We start from the raw sequence: 18,508 nt of genomic DNA on the forward strand, positions 1-18,508 counted from the left end.
GTATTCCCAGAGGGATAAACAGGGAACCTTACAATGGAGAGGATGGAATATAGAACTCTGGTGGTGAGAATTGTATGGAATTGTACCCCTCTTATACCACAATCTTGTCAATCGTTATTAAGTCACTAATTAACTGGGGACCCAGAAAGCGGCACAGTTATTTAAGACTCTAGACTTGGAAGTATGAGGTCCCTGAGTTTGACCCCCGGCATCCGTGTGCCAGAATGATTTTTTTCTCTTTCTCTCTCTTCTGTCCCCCCATATCTTGTGTTAATAAGTAAATAACATATATTTTTAATCTGCAACTGAAAATAAGGTGTATACACCTCCAACAGGTGTATAGTGAGAATTAAGTGAAACAAGAAATATGGCCCACCCAGAACACAGTAAGTTCTCAATGAAAAGAAATTGCCATGAGGGTTGGGTGGTGGCACACCCAATTAAGTGCACATAGTACAAAGCGCAAGGACCTGCACAAGGATCCAGGTTTGAACCCCCACCCCCACCTGCAGGGGGGCACATCACTAGCTGCGAAGGTGAAGGTCTGTAGGTGTCTATCTTTGCCTCTCCACCTTTATCTCCCTCTCCACTCTCAATTTCTCTCATCCTAATCAATAAAATGGAAAAAAAATGTCCACCAAGAGCAGTGAATTCACACTGCCAGCACTGAGCCCCAGCAACAACCCTGGAGAAGAAAGAAAGAATGGGGGGGGGGAGAGAAGAAAGGGAGGGAGGGAGGGAGGAAGGAAGGAAGGAAGGAAGGAAGGGAGTTTCCATCTACTTTTGTTATCCCTAAATGTGCTTCCTCCCTCCTCTCATCTGCTAATACCAGTCCTGTGGAATGTCCTTTGGTCCTCTGACCAAATCTTCTGCATGTTCTAGCCCACTACTTCCAGGAAGCCTCCTTAGGCTGGTCACACAAGAGTCTGAGTATGTTGGCCTCTTTGTCTATGGATTAGAATAGCTACAGTTGTGAGTATCCTCCCTCCTGGGACCAGAGGGAGTGCCTCAATCCCTGCCACCCCTCTTGCAGTGGGGCTACCTCTGAGCAGCCAGATATATGACAGGCAAAGCACAAATGCAGCCCCATATCCCTGAGTCTTCCACAGCCCAGCCACTCAGGGACCACTCTTGTCTTGCTCCTGGCAGGGCAGGGCAGGCAGGATGAGTGCAGGCTCTCTGCCATTTGAGCAGGACTGCAGACACCTGCTATACTAAGCTCTGCAGACCCTGCCCCCACCAATTCCATATAGTCCAGCCCCCTCAGCCTCCTTTGTCATGAATGTGTTAAAAATAGCCATGATAATCATCACTTCCAAGAGGAGAGAAGGTTGGGATTTCCAAAGCAGCCCTCCCTTCCCAAGGTTCTGCAGGCTCCCTGAGGCTGGTCCAAAGCCCTGAGCAGGCACCAAGTGATCTCCTGAAATGTGAAATGTTTTGCCATCTCAGCCCCCCCATGGGTCCCCAGACTCAGCTGTGTTTCTGTACCCCACAGTGCATCAGGATCCTGGGGGAGAGAGACAAGAGAGATAGCTTTTGAAAACTCCAGACATGTCTACAGCCATATCACCCTGAACACACCCGATCTCATCTGAAAGCTCCAGACACTGTCCCTACAGTGCAATACAACAGGGGTTCACCCTCAGAGACCAGATATCCAAAGGGGATACCGTCCCCCTCCACTGACCTCCTCACCAAGCTTCCAACAGAACAAGCTGGGTCCTTGCCACCATCACCACCACCCACTCACACCCCCCGCCCCAGCCAGGATTTCCTCAAGAGTAGGGACCAGTTTTGACTCACCCTTGCTCCCTCAAGGCCCACAATTTTTTGCTGTCTTACAGGCCCCTGGCTGACAGGGTGAGGTCCTGGTGTTTGGGGATGGCAGTAAGTGCCTACACCCCACTACAGGGAGGTACCCAGCACTCCCACCTACTGCAGCTACCTACGTGCCTGGCACATTCACACCTCTACACCCTTGCACAGGCTGCTTCCTCTGTCACAGCTTGGGGCAGCAGATTACTTGAGGCAGTTCACACACATGCTGCTTAATACACTGGAGGGTCAGGAGTAGCCCACCAGTAGAGCATCAGACTTACAAGTCTGAGGACCCTGGTTAGAGCCTCATACTGGTATCTACTAAAGCTGAGTGGTTCTCTAGTCTGTATCTCTCTCTCTCTCTCATAAAAATACATCTTAGAAATATATAAATAGGAGGTAAGGAGGTAGCTCACCCATTAAAGTATACAATTTGCTATGTACAAGGATCTGGTTTGACAGCCCAGCCAGCACATGACAATACTAGGCAAAGAGGAAGCTTCATAAGCGATGGAGTATTGGTGTGGTGTCTCTCCTCTCTGTCTCTCTGTCTCTGTACCACTTACCCTCTACCTGGAAAACAAAAGGAAAAAGAGAGACTTTTGGGAGTACATATACAGAGTTCCAACAAAGCTCTGCTGGGGGGGGGGGAAGGAAGGAAGGAAGGGAAAAGAGCAGAAAAGAAGAGAAAAGAACAGAAAAAAGAAAAGAGGCCTAGAAGGTGTAGTGGATAAAGCTTTAGACTCTCAAGCACAAGATTCCCAGCCTTGCATGTGCCAGAGTGATATTCTGGTTCTGTCTCTTGCTCATAAGTAAATTAATGGACTTTACTTTCTAAAAATAACTAAAAACATGATTTATACATTTGTTATATATGCAATATATAACATGTAATAGATATGTCTCACTTGTATGCAAATGCATTTATAAATATATGTATTCATTATAGAATACATATACCCAAGGCTGAAAGAGCCAGGCCTTTTAGAGGACCCTTCTGATTTAGGGAGACTATTTGCCAGCCTGCCTGCGATAGTCCAGCCTGTGTCTTCTGTCCTGATGTAATTAACAGTAATCCCCTCCCCTCTCTATAGCCTCACAAATGTTCCAGTTTAGATGATAAACTATGTGGTCACCTCACTTTTAATCCTTCCAAATACATGAAAGATAACATCTCTGTACCATCCTAGACTTTAGTACATCCCCTGCATGTGCTAATTCCTTTTTCGAACAAACTGAGACGAGGAAGAATAAATTTCTCACTAGGGTTGGATAATAATGCTTTGTTTTCACTGAGCTTGTGTCTTTGCTTTAGTTAAGTTTCTAATTCAGATAAGTCTGATTCATTCTCTTCTTTCTTTTTCTCTTCTTTTCCTTCCCTCTCCCTTCCTTCATTTTTCTCTCCTTTCCCTCTTTTCTTTCTATCTTGCTTGTGTGGAAATGGGGACTTACACATGAGTGATCTCACTGCTCTGGGCCACTTTTTTTCATTCAGATGAGAGAGAGAGAGAAAGAGAGAGACTAACTACAGCACCAGAGCTTCCTCTGCCTTAGCACCTTTCAAGTGGTGCCAGGACTCAAACCTGCGTCACAAACACGACATCACAGGATACCTACCTAGTGAGCTATCTCCTCACTGAAGATAATCACTGAAGATAATCTTTTCTAACATAGCATTTTAATAGACTGAAGTGATAAATATTTTAAAGATTCAATGTCTGGGCTGGGGAGACAGCATAAAGGTTATGCAAAAGCCTTTCAAGCCTGAGGCCCTGAGTTCCAAGGTTCAATCCCCAGCACCACCATAAGCCAGAACTGAGCGGTGTTCTGGTAAAAACAAACAAAAACAACAACAACAAAATCAATGTCATTTGAATTCCTATTCATTCCTCAAAACCCAAGCTAGAATCGCCTTCTCTGTACCACCTTCCTACCCACAGGTGGCTTAATCCCTCAGTCTTCCACCTCCTGTGACATCTGGCAACCGTAACAAACTATAACAACTCAAAGCTGTTTATTAAGACTGTGCTAAGCACCTGCACCCACTTTTTGATTACTCCTTCCATGGCTCTGGAATAATTAGACTCCCCCTGTTTTACAGGAGATGAAATGGGTGGGGGGGAGAAGCAATGTGCCTGAGGTTGCACAGCTAGTGAGTGGTGGGGCTGGGAGCTGAACTTGGGGCATGACTTCAGCTTTGGCTTTCCTTCACCATATACTAGTGATCACTCAGTCCCACCAGAGGCTGAAGGTGCATCTGTGCACCTGGATCATACCCAGTCAGAGCTGGCCAAGGCCTGGCAAACTCCACTCAGATCAGACATGAAGGGGGATGGTGGATTTGTGAGAACTAGGTCCTGCTGAGATAACCAGGGGGAATCTGCACTCCACAGTTTCAGCCACACAGACCGGGGCTGGAAGGACTTTCCAGACAAGTGCTATATGTGCTAGCCCCCTCCACCCACCCTGTGAGGCCCTGCCTTCCTGCTGTCTAAGCCCTGAGCAAGTAGACAGGGTCCCACCTCCTGCCACCACACCACAGCAGCTAACAGAAGATACCAAGCTTGACCTGAGAGGAGAACATTGCTCTGGGGCCAGGCTGGGCAGGTCGCGGGGGGGCGGCGGGGGTAGCCTCCTAGAAGCGACAGGGCTGAACTGTGCTTGAAAGGATGGGGAAGACTGCAATAACTGAGAGTAAAGGATATTATTCTAGGGGGAAAGGGGAGAGAGGGGACGGCAAAGGCAGTGAGGCCAGAAAGCTGGGGTCTGGGGAACTTGAAGGCAAGAAAGGACTTTAAAGAAGGTAGAACTGGGTGAAAGGGGTGGCAAGTGGAACTGGGTAGGGCTGGAATGTCAGGCTGAGGGGTCTAAGTCACTGTGGGGAATAGCTGGCCTAGACCACATATGTAACTTACAGAGAATGGGAGTCTTGAGATCCAAGAGGGACTGCACCTTTGAGCCCACTCCTGCCTCCCAGGAAAGTGCAGGCTCACGTGATGGGCATGCCTCAGGAATGAGCCTGGGTGATGGATGGGGGAGGTGGGCAAGCTGCTCCCAGCCACAGGTGAGCAGTGCTCCTGGGAGGAGGCATGAAGCATGGCAGAGGCAGGCTACAAGGCTGTAAGACACTTTCTCAGGCCTCATTCTGTACTATCAGCCTCACTAGGTGACCTTAAGGTTGCATGGTCAGAGAGCAGGGCCTGCAGGGCCTGTGGTTTGGAGACCAATACCACCCAGCCCTTTCCAGAGTCGGGCTCAGCCTGCTGCACTACCTCTACAGCCCACCTTCCTGCTCCAGTCTCAGATGGTCTCTATGCCAGTCTTCCACCACCAAGCTCCTTCCTGCCTGCCTTCCCTTTCTTCCTCTCCCCCTACTTAACAGATTGCGGCAGCAAGATGGCACAAATTTATGGCTCAACTCACCAAAAATAACAAGAGATCTATCAAAGGCAGTTTGCGTGAAATTAACAGGCGCCTATACCCTCTTGTCAAATGTACTCAGCTCTGAGGCAGACCCAGGCACTCTGTTCCATTACTGCCCACCAGCTCCTGACCTCACTGCTCTGCTGGGACCATCTCAGCCCCACCCCCACCCGGTCATGCCATTGGTACTACTCAGGGTACCTCAAAGAAGGTGAGTGTAGCTCTCTCCTGTGCCAGCTCTCCCCTGGCAGAGGGGTCAGACTAAGGGTTTGGGCTTCCCTATTCCTCACCACCACCCATGCTAATCTGCTAATCTTGGTCTCAAATCTGGCAGCTCCATGTGCCAGCTGATTCTCCTGCAGCTGGGACATGTGTCCAACTGACCCAGTGAGGAGTAGGTGAAAGGAGGCACGAAGGCAAGGCCAAGAGCTTGGCAAACGTAGTGCTGTCGGGGGTTGGACAGTGGTACACTCAGTTAAGCACACATATTACCATGCGCAAGGACCCAGATTTGAGCCCCCACTCCCCACCTGCAGAGGGGGATACTTCACAAGCAGCGAAACAGGTCTGCAGGTGTCCATGTTTCCTTCTCCCTCTATATATCCTCACTCTTTCAACTTCTCTCTGTCCTATCAAGTATCATAAAAAGGGGGAGTAGGAGCAGTGGATTTGTAGTGCCAGCACTGAACCCCAGCAATAACCATGGTGGCAGAAAAAAAAATCAACCAATCAAAACAAAGGTGGCGCTGCCACCAGGCCCTATGATGCTACCAGTCCTCAGACCTCCCAGCTACACTGAATAAATTGATTCCATTGTCTCCTGCCCCAGAGAGACTGAGCCAGAGGAAGGATGAGGCAAAAAGGAAGAGTCTCCTGTCTGCCAAGGGGAGACAAAAAGGCAGTGCCAGCCCTGTGGACCTGCTTATGATGGCTGATTCCACATCACCCCATGCAATTCCCACCTAGGCCTCCTCTGCAAGTAATCCCAATGGTACAGCCTGGAAACACGTCAAGCAGGACAGGGGGCACAACCTAAGTGCAGACTTGGGAGCAGCTGGAAGCCCAGTGCCCAGTGCCCAGGCATAATCAGCACCCACCCTCAGCCCAGAGACTCCTGAGAGGTTTTCACAATGGTGGTGGTGGTGCCCTTTCTGACCCCCAACCTAGCTGCCAACCAACTCCCACTTCCGGCTTCAACCTAGCCCAGCTGGCTGCTCCTGGCTCCATGCTCCACGTGGCAGCCTGCCCAGATGGTGCCTGCCCACGAAGGCAGAGCCCTGCTCTGTCCACTGCAGACCACTGGGCTGATGGACCACAAGAAAAGCCAGACAAAAGAACCTGCCCTTTACTGAGCACCATGAGGAGGCCCCCTGTTGAGTGGCAAGGAGTGCTGGTCAGGCAGGAAGAACCATAAACCTCCTGATATATGTCTGGTGCTATCCACTCATGTTCGACAAAGAAGCAAAATTCAATTTCTTCCTGCAGGCACTAAATCCCAGGCCAGCCTCCAGGGCCTGTAACCTGCCCACAGCCTGGCTGTCACTAGGACAGCTTCATCTTCATCGACCACTGTTAGAGGCCAAACTAGCTGGGGGTGGGGATGAGTTGGGAGGAGGGAGGCCAAAGCAAGGCCACTGGGCACCTGCTAGGCTTGGGCAGGATTCCAGATGTCTCCTGGGGGAGGCTGAGAAGCCCCACCCCAAAGCATTAGGAGAGGTTATTGTCATGATAATCACTCCCTCTACTTAATTCAGGGGTAGTTCCCTGCTTTACAGAAGAAGAAACTAATGCCAAAATATAAAAGGAGATACATTCAAGATAACAGTCAAAGGCAGCACCCAATTCCAGTGCTCTTGCCTCCAAACCAAAGAGTGGGGACAGACCACAGTCTACCAACATGCCTAGTCACCCACACAAGACCCCCTGCCTCCTCATAAATATGAGAGCCCCTTCTGACTTTCATCCTTTCAAGACATCTTCATGACGCGAGGCTCGTGCCTGCTATCGCAAATGGGGGAACTGAGATTTCCAGAGAAGAGAGTGGATTCTGTTAGTGCCAGAGGTGGGAACCAGCCCCCAGATCTGCCTCTTGCCCAATCCCCTGGCCCTGGTTCTCTCTCCTGTCATGTCCCCTGGCAGCAAGTGCACAGGAGCCCGTAGAAGTGACTGGGCCCTTGAAGCTGCGGAAAAAGGGTGGGCAGAAGAGTGGCTGTGGCTGAGGGAGCCGGGGAGAGGCAGGGCCTGTGAAGCAGGCAGGATTCAAGGGCTCCAGAGCTTTTGCCCAGTCAGCAGGAAGCTCTAGCAGCTGGCGGCTTCAGTCCCTGAAGACATGGGCCCTGGGGGGGGGGGGGGGGGAGTGGGGGACACTGGGAGCTGAGCCAGCCCAGTCCTCCAAAGGCAGCCTAGATGCTCCAGCCTCTTCACCCAGGCACACTCTTCCCTCTGCCCTGACCCTGGGGCCACTGCCAAAAATCACTGACCCATGTGGGCAGGCACACAGCCCTACACTCCCTGCCTACTAAAGCCTCCAGGCAAACTCGTCAGCGGGCAGTGCCAGGACCTGCCACAGTCACTCCCAGGTTTGGGTCTGTGTCATACTGCTCCTTTGGCCTAGAATGCCCTCACTGCTTCTTTGGCTTTGCTCCCTTGCACATGTCCTTCAGCTCTCTGCTCCGTTTAGGCAGATTTCCCTAACTGCCCAATTAGGGGGGATTTCCCCCTGGATGTATCATGCTGTACTGTCTAATCTACACCCCCATTCATCCACCCATATTGCAAACTTGTCCAGTGTGAGGTCTGAGCCCATTTTATTTTGGTGGCTCTAACATCTAGACACAGAGCAGACATTAGTGAAGGACTATACATATGGCCAGGGCTTCTGCCCAGAAGGGCACCGGCAAGCCCCATATGCCCCCAGACACACTCATCCCTCTGGATCCTGCTCAGACTCACCATATCTCATCTCAGTTGTGAACAGGTCATTGCTGCTCCCAGAGTGCAAGTCGGCCTCAGCAGGTGGGGCTGGCCCCCCAGGCACCAGGGCATTGGACAGGGTGTGAGCAACAGGAGGACCTGGAGGTGTGGTGGTGGGAGGGCCAGCCCCTGCCTCACCAGGGCAGCTGCAGCCGGGTTGGGCAAAGCCACAGGCCCTGCCAGCAGCGCGGCCACACTCCTCACTCCAACGGCAGAGCACACCACAGGTGAACTGGCTGGAGTTGTTGTTGTTGATAAGCAAGACCTCCACAAAACGGAAGGCCAGGGCCGCAGGCGCCAGCAGGCGCGGGGCCTCCGAGGGCTCAGCCGACAGACACAGCTGCACAAAGTTCTTGTCGAAGTGCAAGAAGGTGAAGGGGCCCGAGCCACCACACAGCTCCAAGCCTGCTGCCTCCTCTTCCTCCTCTGGGCGCCCCACCTCCGACTCCACCTGGGCCAAGGCCTCCTCAGGGTTAGGCCGTAGGCAGGTAAAGTTGACCAGGTAGTGGTCCAGGGGCAGTAGGCGAGGGGCGAAGTGGGTGCACACCTGCTCCTGGCGGTTGAAGCGCAGGTAGAGGGAGTACTTGGTGGGGTCGGGGTTCTCCAGGGTCCAGGAGCAGCCTGAGGCGATGGTAGGAAAGAGGTCCTGCAGTGAGAAGGCCCCGTAGAGCACGCCCGAGGCCAGGGCAGAGCAGGCGCTGGGGGCAGGGTCGAAGGCAGTGGCCAGGCGCAGGGACAGAATCACAGATAGTAAGAGGGGACAGGCTGGGGTCATCCTATGTCCCTTGCCCTGTGGAGAGAGACAGCAGTCAGTGGCCCCAGACCCAGCCAGCACAGGCTCTGAATCTCCCACAGTGAGACACAGAGAAAGACCATCTTCTCTTAAGTCAGCCAGGACCACCTGTGTGATTTTGGACCAGGATGTTGACATCTTTGAGCCTTCTTATCTATCAAATGGACCAAAGCTACCACCTGTATCACAGGTTTCCTACAAAGACTAAATGAGATGAGTGTAGGAAGGTAACTGGAATCTTAACTCCTGGGAAAAAATGGAGAGAGAGAGAGAATCTATTTTGATGATTACTTTGTTTGCTTGGTCAGTCCCACCAACCATGAGCACCTCTGCCTGATATTCAGACCCACATCCCACCACCCAACCTCTGTTCTCCAGAACTGTGGCTCGCAGGCACAGTGTGTTGTAATCGGCTGTGAGGTGTGTCACGCGTGATCCAGCAGTAATTGTCAGAGGAGCGGTGTTTGACAACGACTTGCTGTTTTATAAATCAGAGCAATTCAAGGTTATTCCCAGAACAATGTCATTCTCACTCACTTGCGTTACTGAGTGGGAGGGAGGGAAAGGGGAGGAGTTACCACCAGTGTGCCAGACTTGGCACAACCTGAGCCATGCCCAGGGGAGGGCATCACAAGTATGAATGCCGTAAGCGTCACTGCTGTGGGTTTCCTGCTGGAAACTGGGGGTGGGGGCATCTGCAAAATGGGTACAGTAATTCCTCTCAAACCTTACTTCCCCTCCTGCCAGGGGGCTATCTTTCTGGCCCAGGGCTGGTATCCACAATGAGGCCTTCAAGCTATCTCCTTACTCTTAGCTCCCACATCACCCGGTCATGGCCTCTACCTAGTGCTATCTCCTCTGGGCAGGCTCATTCATCACAAGACTCTTTGAGTTCCAAAGAATTAGAGATCCAGCTTCACTGGTTTCTACTTTTCCCCAAAGTGTGGCATTAAGCCCAGCTCCCAACAGGTGTGAACATGCTTCACATATGGGAAGGCAACCAAGCCCCATCCTGATAAGAGGCAAGGGCTGGAGAAGACAGGTGCAGCTGGTACCATCCCACTCACTGCCCACTCACTGCCCAGCCTCCACCCCATGCCTGGGATGGCTTGGGTCCCATTTTCAGCCCTGCCCCTCAAGTGATCCACACAGCCTTCCTTCTCACAGCATAACTCACAGCATGGATGGGCCCCCAGAGCCTGGTTGTTCCACATTAGAGAAAAGACAAGGCACTGAGAGGGGAGGCAATCTGCTCAAGTTCTCCAAGGGTAGCCAAAAGTTGGGACTGAAGTCCAGGACCTGGAGCCCCATCTCAGCTCCAGTTAAGAGCCTCCTGCTCCATCCCTTCTGTGCAACTCAGGCTTTAGGCCAGATGGACAAGTCATCAGTTCAGGGAACTGAGTCAAGAGCATACAATAGTTCATAGGTATGGCTATATTTTCCCAAAGACACAGGTGATCCCCAGAGACATATTTCCCCTTAGCTGTTTAGAAATCTAAGTAATGACTGGGGGGGAGGGGAGGGTAGAAAAACTAGCACCCCACAATTGCTATTCCTGCACAGCAGCCACAATGCTTCTGACTGCTCCCAGACCCCACAAGCTACAATGCTGTAACTGCAACAAGCTCAGGCCCAAGCCCCAGTCATAAACAAGTACTTGCACCACCCAAGTTGTGTGTGTGTGTGTGTGTGTGTGTGTGTGTGTGTGTGTGTAATATGTGGGGAGACAAGCCCAAATCAGACTCACCTACTAGGGAGAAGTCACTCCACCTTCCTCCAAAGATCTGCGTGGAGTTATTCATTCAACAGAAACCAGAATAGGCTACACCCCCACTGCCCACTGCTCACCCCCAGCTGAAAAAGGACCCAGACCCCTGATCCCTCCCATCGCACACCAGGCTTGTCCCAAACTGCTTAGCCTGCCCAGCTTGCTGGCACACCAGAGAAGCTGGCGGCTGGTGATGAGTGACATCCAATCCCCCCGCTGCCCCCAATTATTTTTAAGCAGCCTGCAAAATTCAGGCCATGGCTGTAGCTCAGCAGAGGGGAGGTAGGGCTCATTATAACTGGCCTCACCTCCCCCACTTGGAACAGAGCAGGGAATCTCCCCACAAGCACACGCAGACATGTGGCTTAAACATCCTGTGCCCTGCAGATTGGCACACAAAAGCTTGTCTTTGTAACTACATATACAGGCACACATTCATAGAAGTTCCATATATGAACAGATACATATGCACACAGGCATATACCACAAATCAGCATAATCCACAGATGAATGAAACACACATACACACACACACACCTACAATCAAAGCACAAAGGTATAAAGAGCCAGACCTGTGTACATTTGCACTTGGATGCAAACAAAGCCTCTAGTGGGAGAAAGCATTGGTATATGGTATATGGCTCCTGGAGACCAGCAAATGATAGGTAAACGTCAAAGAAGCCACGACCTGCTGCTCCTTCCTTTGTGTTCTGAAGCTGGGGGCTTCAATCCTCCCACCCCCAGCCTTTGCTGTTCCTCTTCTCCACAGTCTTCATCCCATAAATAGCATTAAGTCCACAGCCTTCAGCTTGAACTGAGCCACCTCTAAACCCTGCCCAGCTTCCTTCCTCCATTCACTCTCCTTCACACACCCCCTTTGCTCCAATTCTGGAATTTCCCCTGGACTATATGACCCTCCTTGTGCCTTCGGGGCACAAGAACTTTCAGGGGCTCCTTTTGTCTATCACTCCCCAGCCCGTAATAATGCCAGCAGCTCAATTCCAAACTGGGTGAGAGCCTCCCCTGGGAGAGGACCTAGAAGGCACAAAAATACCTGCCCTCTCCCTTGTCTCCCTCTTCTCAAAACCTTATAAAGTCGTCGTTCCCCCCCCCCCCCCCCCACCGAGGCGAGGCGGAGGTGGCTGCTTTTCACAAGGCTCTCTGGGTTGGGAGTGAGGCCCCTAGCCCCTCCCACAACAGGAGGAGATGTAGAGGTCAGCTTTGAGGAAGAACTTCCCAGGTCAGAGACAGGCCACCTCCCTGGTGACATTTCTGGGCTGAGAAGGGAGAGGAGCTGCTTGGCCCCCTTATCTGGGTACAGGCTCCCTCCAGTGCAAGGCCACCGCCCACCCTGCAAATACTAGAATCTCACCCTCTGCCCAGCCCCCAAAACACACTGACACACAGAGACCCCTTTCCTCACAGATTCCAAAGGTCTGCCTAGTCTCTGGCTTCCCTTCTACACCAATGAGGGAACCTCAGCGTCAGGAAGGGTCAAGCCTTGGGGGGGGGCGGGGTGCAGGTACAGAATGGCAAGGAGGGGGGGGTCGGGGTGCAGGTACAGAATGGCAAGGAGGGGCACTCTAGGGCAAGGGCCAGGACCCTGGAATCCCCCGTATGGATCCCAGCCTGGAGTAGGAGTGCTGGGCTTGCAGCCCAGAGCCCTGGAGGCGGGCAGGGGAGGGGCGGCCATGGGGGAGGGGGCGCTGCAGTGAGCACATCCGCCACGTTTATCCACCTGGCAGCTCCAATTCACCCGTCTGTCACTCACCCTCTGCCTCCCAGGCTTTTGCCGCCTGGCCAAACCCAGGCCGCCACGTGGGCAGGGACCCCCCACTCGGCGCCTCCGGGTTCCCAGTCCATGCTCCGAGCAAAGGGTAGGGTGCTCTAGGTCCTGTCTTCCGAGCTCTAGCACCCAGAAGGGCTAGCACCCCTGGATCAGGTGGGCGGGACCGAAAGGAGGGGGCAACTCTTTCCCGTATGGCACCACCCCGTAGGACGGGTGAATCTCTGTGCGCAAAGAAGGAATCCAAGGGCCTCCGGCACCCCAAAGCAAAGGTAACTGGCTCGGCCCCAGTCCCGCGGGGGTCTGTGCTGCGTGGGTAGCGGGGGAGGGGGCGGTGACTCAGCCGCCCTCCGCTCGCCTACCCGGAACTTTGCGGCAGCTGGAGCCTCCGCAGTTGCTACAGGAACCGAAAGCTTTTGTTCCCCAATGTCAGGGCGGCGGGGCAGGGAGGAGGCTGGGAAGCTGCCACTCCCCCGTGGGACCCAGGCTGAATGGCACTGCCCAGAGGTCTTGCAGAACAATGTCATGGGCTAGAGACCCCTCTCTCCCATTATCTGCCCTTCACCGAGGCACCCACGCCAAAGCCAAGTGGTCTGCTAACTCTTGGAGCTAACTGCCCAGGAAAGTTCCCGATGACCTCTGACCTCCAGAAGGAAAGCGGTCTCTATGCGCGAGATCCTCTTCTACAACGACGGACTTTCCCCGCCCGCTGTAATAGGCAGCCCCTACCTTTAGAGTCGTCTTGATTAGCTCTACACTGTTTATCCCAAGTCCCTAGGCTCTACACTTAAACCAGGATTCACTGATGACTCTGGCTACAACTGATCCCTGAGCCATCCATCCACTGGGATGTGGAAGGATTGGGGGCAGAGGGTGAGGGCAGCAGAATAAGAGTCATCCTAAGCCACTTGGGGGCGAGGGAGGAAGATATTTTCTGCTTTTAGTATACCAGTGTTAGAATGAAGACACTAGTATTTCTCCTCTTGGATTAAGAGTTAAGCTAGAGAGGGGCCTGAGCTTGGCCTTCAAGAGAATCAGCCTAATACATCTACCTGCAACTAATAGGTGCAAGACACTACAATTTAATTTCACCCACCCAGCAACTGCGTGAGCCAGTGACCACAGACCCATTTTAGAGAAGGCCAACAGAGGCTCAGAAAGGGTAAGTCTGCCCAGTTGCACAACCTTTGAACCTATACATCTGACTAAAACTGAGTTCCTAATTAATTACTCAGCTCCATTTACCTGGAGGTGGGGTGGGGGTGGTGGGAGGGAAGCAGGGATGTAACCAGGTAGGTCACAGAAATGCAACACACACACACACACACACACACACACACACACACACACACACACACACACCAGACCAAACCTATGTCTCCCTGTTTGACAAGTGATGGCAGAAATGGGGAGAGGGGAAGCCATGGAGAAGATAAAAGAGGGGAAATCTGTCCTTTCTGGTAAAAGGAAGACGCTCCCTCAGACACCCACACTACCAGTGCAGACCCTGTACAGAGTCCTCACCGACCCTGGCCCCTGGCAGTAGGGGGACACTTACTCCCTGGGTTCTGGCTCTGTCCCTAGGGCCCTATTCCCCCACCCATATTCTACTACAAACCAAACAGAGCCCATCCTTTCCTCCACCACCACCACTACCACCACACACACATCTAGTGTGGTGGCCATAGAAGCAGTAGAAAGGGAATAGAGGGACACCTACCCACCCAAGTCCAACCAGACCATTTAAAAGCCAGGTGCCACCCTGGGATGAACTCCCCACCCCACCCACCTCGAACCCAGGGGATGTCTGGCTACCAGGACCTGTTAGTCCTCTTACCGCAGGACTCGTAGAGAGGCAGAGAGGGACCAGTCTGGCATTGTCCGGCCTCGCCCACCATCCTTTCCCCCAGGGACTTTCCAGCGCCAGTCCCGCAGCTATTGCTGCTGCTAGGGCAGCGGAAACCCGGGGGGTGCCTAGTTAGGGGGTGGCTGTGGGAGGGTAGGGAAAGGGGCGGTGGGTCCCGGGCGACGGGCAGGGGGCGCCAGAGGACGCCCAGGGGCCGGCCCGCAGCTGGCGAGGCGGGTAGGCGGGCAGCTCTGCCGGCTGGAGCCCCTCCCCCCGCGGGCACCAGACCCGCCGCCCGCCCTGCACCGGCCGCCGCGCAGTGGATGGACTTCCCTCGGACCCAGCCGGTTGCAGGAGTGGCCGCCAACTTCCCAGCCTGCTACCACCCCCACCCCCAGCTCGCCAGCCCCCCGGGGCTGCGGGAGGATGCGTTTGACGCTGAGTTCTCGGTTCCAGGGGTTGGGGGAGAGGGATGGGGGATGGACAAATATGACTCTAGCCAAAGATGGACACGGGAGCCAGGGATGCGGAGCCAGGCGAGATCGCGGCTGGAGAGAAGAGGGCTCAGAGCAGACCTGGGGCGACGCGGCCCCAAGTCCAGGTTGAGGGGGAGGGGCCTTGCTGCAGAGAAGGCCGAGGGAGAGTGGGACGGGATCCCGACACATGTGAGGGAGGGGACGACTGGGACAGAAATCTGGGGGTGCACGGTTGAGGTACAGGCGCGGGGAAGAGCAGTAACTATGGGCAGACATGGATGGAGACTGGGAGGACTCGGGGCAGCGATGAAATGGAGGGGAGGCGCAGGGTCCGACAGCGTATGGAGGAGGGGGTACTCGGGGGTGGGGGTACACAGGGGAGCTGCAGGTTGGTGAGAGCAGCTGTAATCGAGGTGGGGGGACGCCCTGCCCGGATCCTGCTGGTCCTGGTGAGTGAGACAGACAGGGTGAGATCCGACAGCGATGGGGGTACGGTCTGGGTGAGAGCTGGAGGAGGGGGCCGGGGTAGGGGGTAGCAAGGGTGGGTCAAGAGGGAGGGGACGGGAAAAGAATCCACCAGAGACGAAAGGGACCTCAGTCTCAGACTTGAAAGTTCCCAGAGAGATGGAGATGGTTGGATACTGAACGAACACGGTCCTTGCGGGGGCAATTCGGCAGAATCGGGCTGGGGTGGGGGGGGCAAGTCCGAGCCGGTGCGGAAACTCGGTCCCGCGCCGGGAGGGCTGGGCGCGCGGCCGGGTGGGGACCGGGCCGGGGCCGGGGCCGGGGCCGGGGCCGAGCACTCACCTGGGCGCAGTCAGCAGCAGGAGCGGGGGCCGGCGCGGGCTCGGGCGGGGGCGGGGGCGGCCACGGGGCGCAAGTTTGCCATCCCTGAGGCGGGGGCCGGGCCTGGCGCGGGGCAGCCGCTCGGGGGCCGGGGCTCCCTCTCGGCGGAGCGGCGGCTGCAGAAAAGGTGCCGCGAAGCAGCGCGGGGCGAGCGGACGGGCGCCGGGCCGGGCGCGGGCTCCTGCCGCCGCCGCCGCCGCGCCGACACCCCCTCCCCTCCCCGCCCGCCTCCCGCCGCCCGCCGCCCGCCGCCCGCTCCCCGCGCCCAGCACCGCCCGCGCCGCGTGCTCTCCTATTCGCGGGCGGCGGCCGCAGCCCCGGGCTCCACAAACCGGCGCCGCATCAGTCACCGAGCACCGCCGCCACCCCCGCCGCCGCCGAACCGGGTCCTCTGGCCGCTCCGGCCGCTGCCCGCAGCGCGCGCCGGGCCGAGTGACGGCCGAGGCGGGACGCGGCGCCTGCGCGGGCCCGGCCGGGGAGGGGGCGCGCGCCGGGCAGGGCGCGAGGAGCCGCGGGAGAAGGGGCGGGGGGCGGGGGCGACGCGCGCCGCCTCCTGTTAAAGGGGGAGCAGCGCCAGCGGAGCCCAGCGCACCTCCTCCTCCCCACCACGGGGGCTCCAGGCGCCGATGCTGGAGAAGCCCGGGGTAAGCCCTCGCCCCGCCCGCCCGCCCGCCCGCAGCCTCCTGGACCGCAGAATGAGGCGATCCACTACGCCCATCCAGTGATACCCCAGACCAGAGTCATCCTGCGCTGCTAGCGTCTCCTAGGGAAAGCCTCTGGGGAGCCGAAGCATTCGCCACCCCACCCCCCACGTGTGCATTGCATACTGCATATCCTTGTGATGCAGGTGCCATTCGTGTGCTCTGAACTTTGCATAAGCCTGTGCATACAGGTGCCCTCTGTGTGCACTGCAATGTGGCCTGGCAATATGCGTACAAGTGCTACACACATGCAGTGTGTTAACATATGCTTGGTTCCTGAATGCATGGTGCTTGTTCCTGTGGGTAGGGATTCTCTGTGTGTGCAAGCCGGTACATATGTTGAGTGCTGTCGCTTGTGTGTAAGTCACACATGTATACTGCAGTATGGTATAGACAGTGCATACACTGGTGTAAACTGCAGTGTTGCATGTCTCTGGGCACGTGGATGCTGCACGTGTGCAATGTGTTACATGCTTTCCTAATTATCTGTCTATTCCCACAAGTGCCTTTCCTTGTGCCAGGGGCGCCCCCATCTTGCATCTGTTTGTGTAAAAGCAGCAGAAATGTACAGACCCACCCCCTCCCCATCTGGCACTATGCTGGGACACAACTGGGTGGAGCTTGAGCCCACATGGTCAGGCAGTACCCAAGGAGATACCTATGGCTCAGGGCCCCAGTCTGGTGGCTTGTGGTCTGGGCATGATGCCACCAGGAAGGTGGGCAAACTAGGGGACACAGCACTGCCACCGAAGACAAGCAGGTTAATCAGATGGCTTTGGTCAGAGGAGGAACCAGCAGGGGGCAGATATGCAGTAAGGGTGGGTTAGTTTCAGAAATCCTACTTTTTGAAGGTTCTGTGGCCAGGAAGGAGCAAGGAAATCTCCAGTCCATCCAGCCTCAACCCACCCTTTCTAGTTATGGTGCCATTAGATGTGTCACTTGCAGACCAGGACAGCAATAGAAGCCTTGAGAAGCCTCTACTTCTTCCCAGTACTGGGGAGAGATGAAGAGAAAAGGCCTCTGATCCCTCTCTCTCTGTCCCTCTCCCTCCTGCAGTTGAGGTGACATATGTTGTGAGTGATTGTGAGAGATTATCGACTTTAATGGAAGGAGGTAATAAGGGGTGATGAAGGAATCTCGCCCGTCACCTTAAGGGAATTTATGAGACTAAGAAGCATGGAGGAGAGCTGATACCTCTCCGTTCCCAGCCAGAGTCCAAGGAGACCTGTGCCTTGGGCCTAGCTCTGACAGTCAGGGCTCTTGGGGTCTCACTAGGCACCCTCAAACACACCCTGGGTTTGGATACTCAGCCACTGTGGTGAAAGCCAAGTCAGGCAGAACTTGCCATCTGCAAGGGTGTTGAGAACCATCCCAAGGGCAGTGGGAAATCCTGGGTACCCTCCTTACTCAAGCACTGTGAGCAGCAAAAGGGTGGCTAGGTTTTGAGGCCATAAGGAAGTGGACAAAGGTGGGGAGAATGGTCGGAACATGGGGCTACACAAAAACACAAGGACAGGATCTCAGAGGCCTCCATGCAGGACCCTATCCTCCAGAGCTCCAGCCTCTTCCTCTCCTTCAAGGATTCTGCTTCCTTCTTGATGAATATTCATGACAAAGCATGCTAAAGACCTACAGCAAAGAAACACAGGCAGGTCTCTTGCAGATGTGATGCAGCTGGCTCCCTGAGGCCTATCCCCTTCTCCCCAGGATACAGCTGGGTGCCTTGAGGTTGGAGTGAATGTAGCTAGCTGTGATTATCTGTTTCTGGGTTCCTTGGTTGCTCTATGATTTTCTGGCCCTGTTCACTCAGCCATAGCGATATTTGCCTTAGCAAAGACAGGTGGTCAGACAGCGAGAGACTGACAGAAATAGTGCCCCTTACCTGTGGGCTCACTATGGCAGGTGCAGGAGGTCAGCAAGGGCTATGGGAGCCGAGAACCGGGTAGGACCTCACTGGGATTGTGTAGAACGAAGCAAGCCTGGGGCAAACCTCTGGAAGGCTCTCCTAAGTGGTGCCTTCCAGCATCAGGGCTTCCCTACCTCCTTTCCCAGGAGCCCCTGCCCTTCCAGACGCACTC

The 18,508-nt window shown here is 54.8% G+C and overlaps 1 protein-coding gene across 14 annotated transcripts in view; it reads right to left on the minus strand.

Annotated features, from left to right (window-relative positions):
- The window catches only part of ADGRB2 (adhesion G protein-coupled receptor B2), a 67,199-nt gene that overhangs the window by 23,420 nt on the left and 25,271 nt on the right, over nt 1–18,508 (minus strand). For 3 of the 14 annotated variants that reach the window (XM_060205754.1, XM_060205753.1, XM_060205752.1), the window contains exons 1-2: nt 15,691–15,827; nt 8,194–9,004 (exon numbers count right to left, since the gene is read on the minus strand). In XM_060205754.1, the coding sequence (XP_060061737.1) occupies nt 8,194–8,989 (796 nt within the window). In that variant the 5' untranslated portion in view covers nt 8,990–9,004; nt 15,691–15,827. Of the gene's footprint in view, nt 1–8,193; nt 9,005–12,546; nt 12,793–14,398; nt 14,537–15,690; nt 16,068–18,508 lie in introns of those variants that run through there. The other 11 variants (XM_060205748.1, XM_060205749.1, XM_060205741.1 and 8 more) reach the window with 7 other exon arrangements.

Source organism: Erinaceus europaeus, chromosome 13, assembly GCF_950295315.1.
Source record: "Erinaceus europaeus chromosome 13, mEriEur2.1, whole genome shotgun sequence".
NCBI classification, from domain to species: domain Eukaryota; kingdom Metazoa; phylum Chordata; class Mammalia; order Eulipotyphla; family Erinaceidae; genus Erinaceus; species Erinaceus europaeus.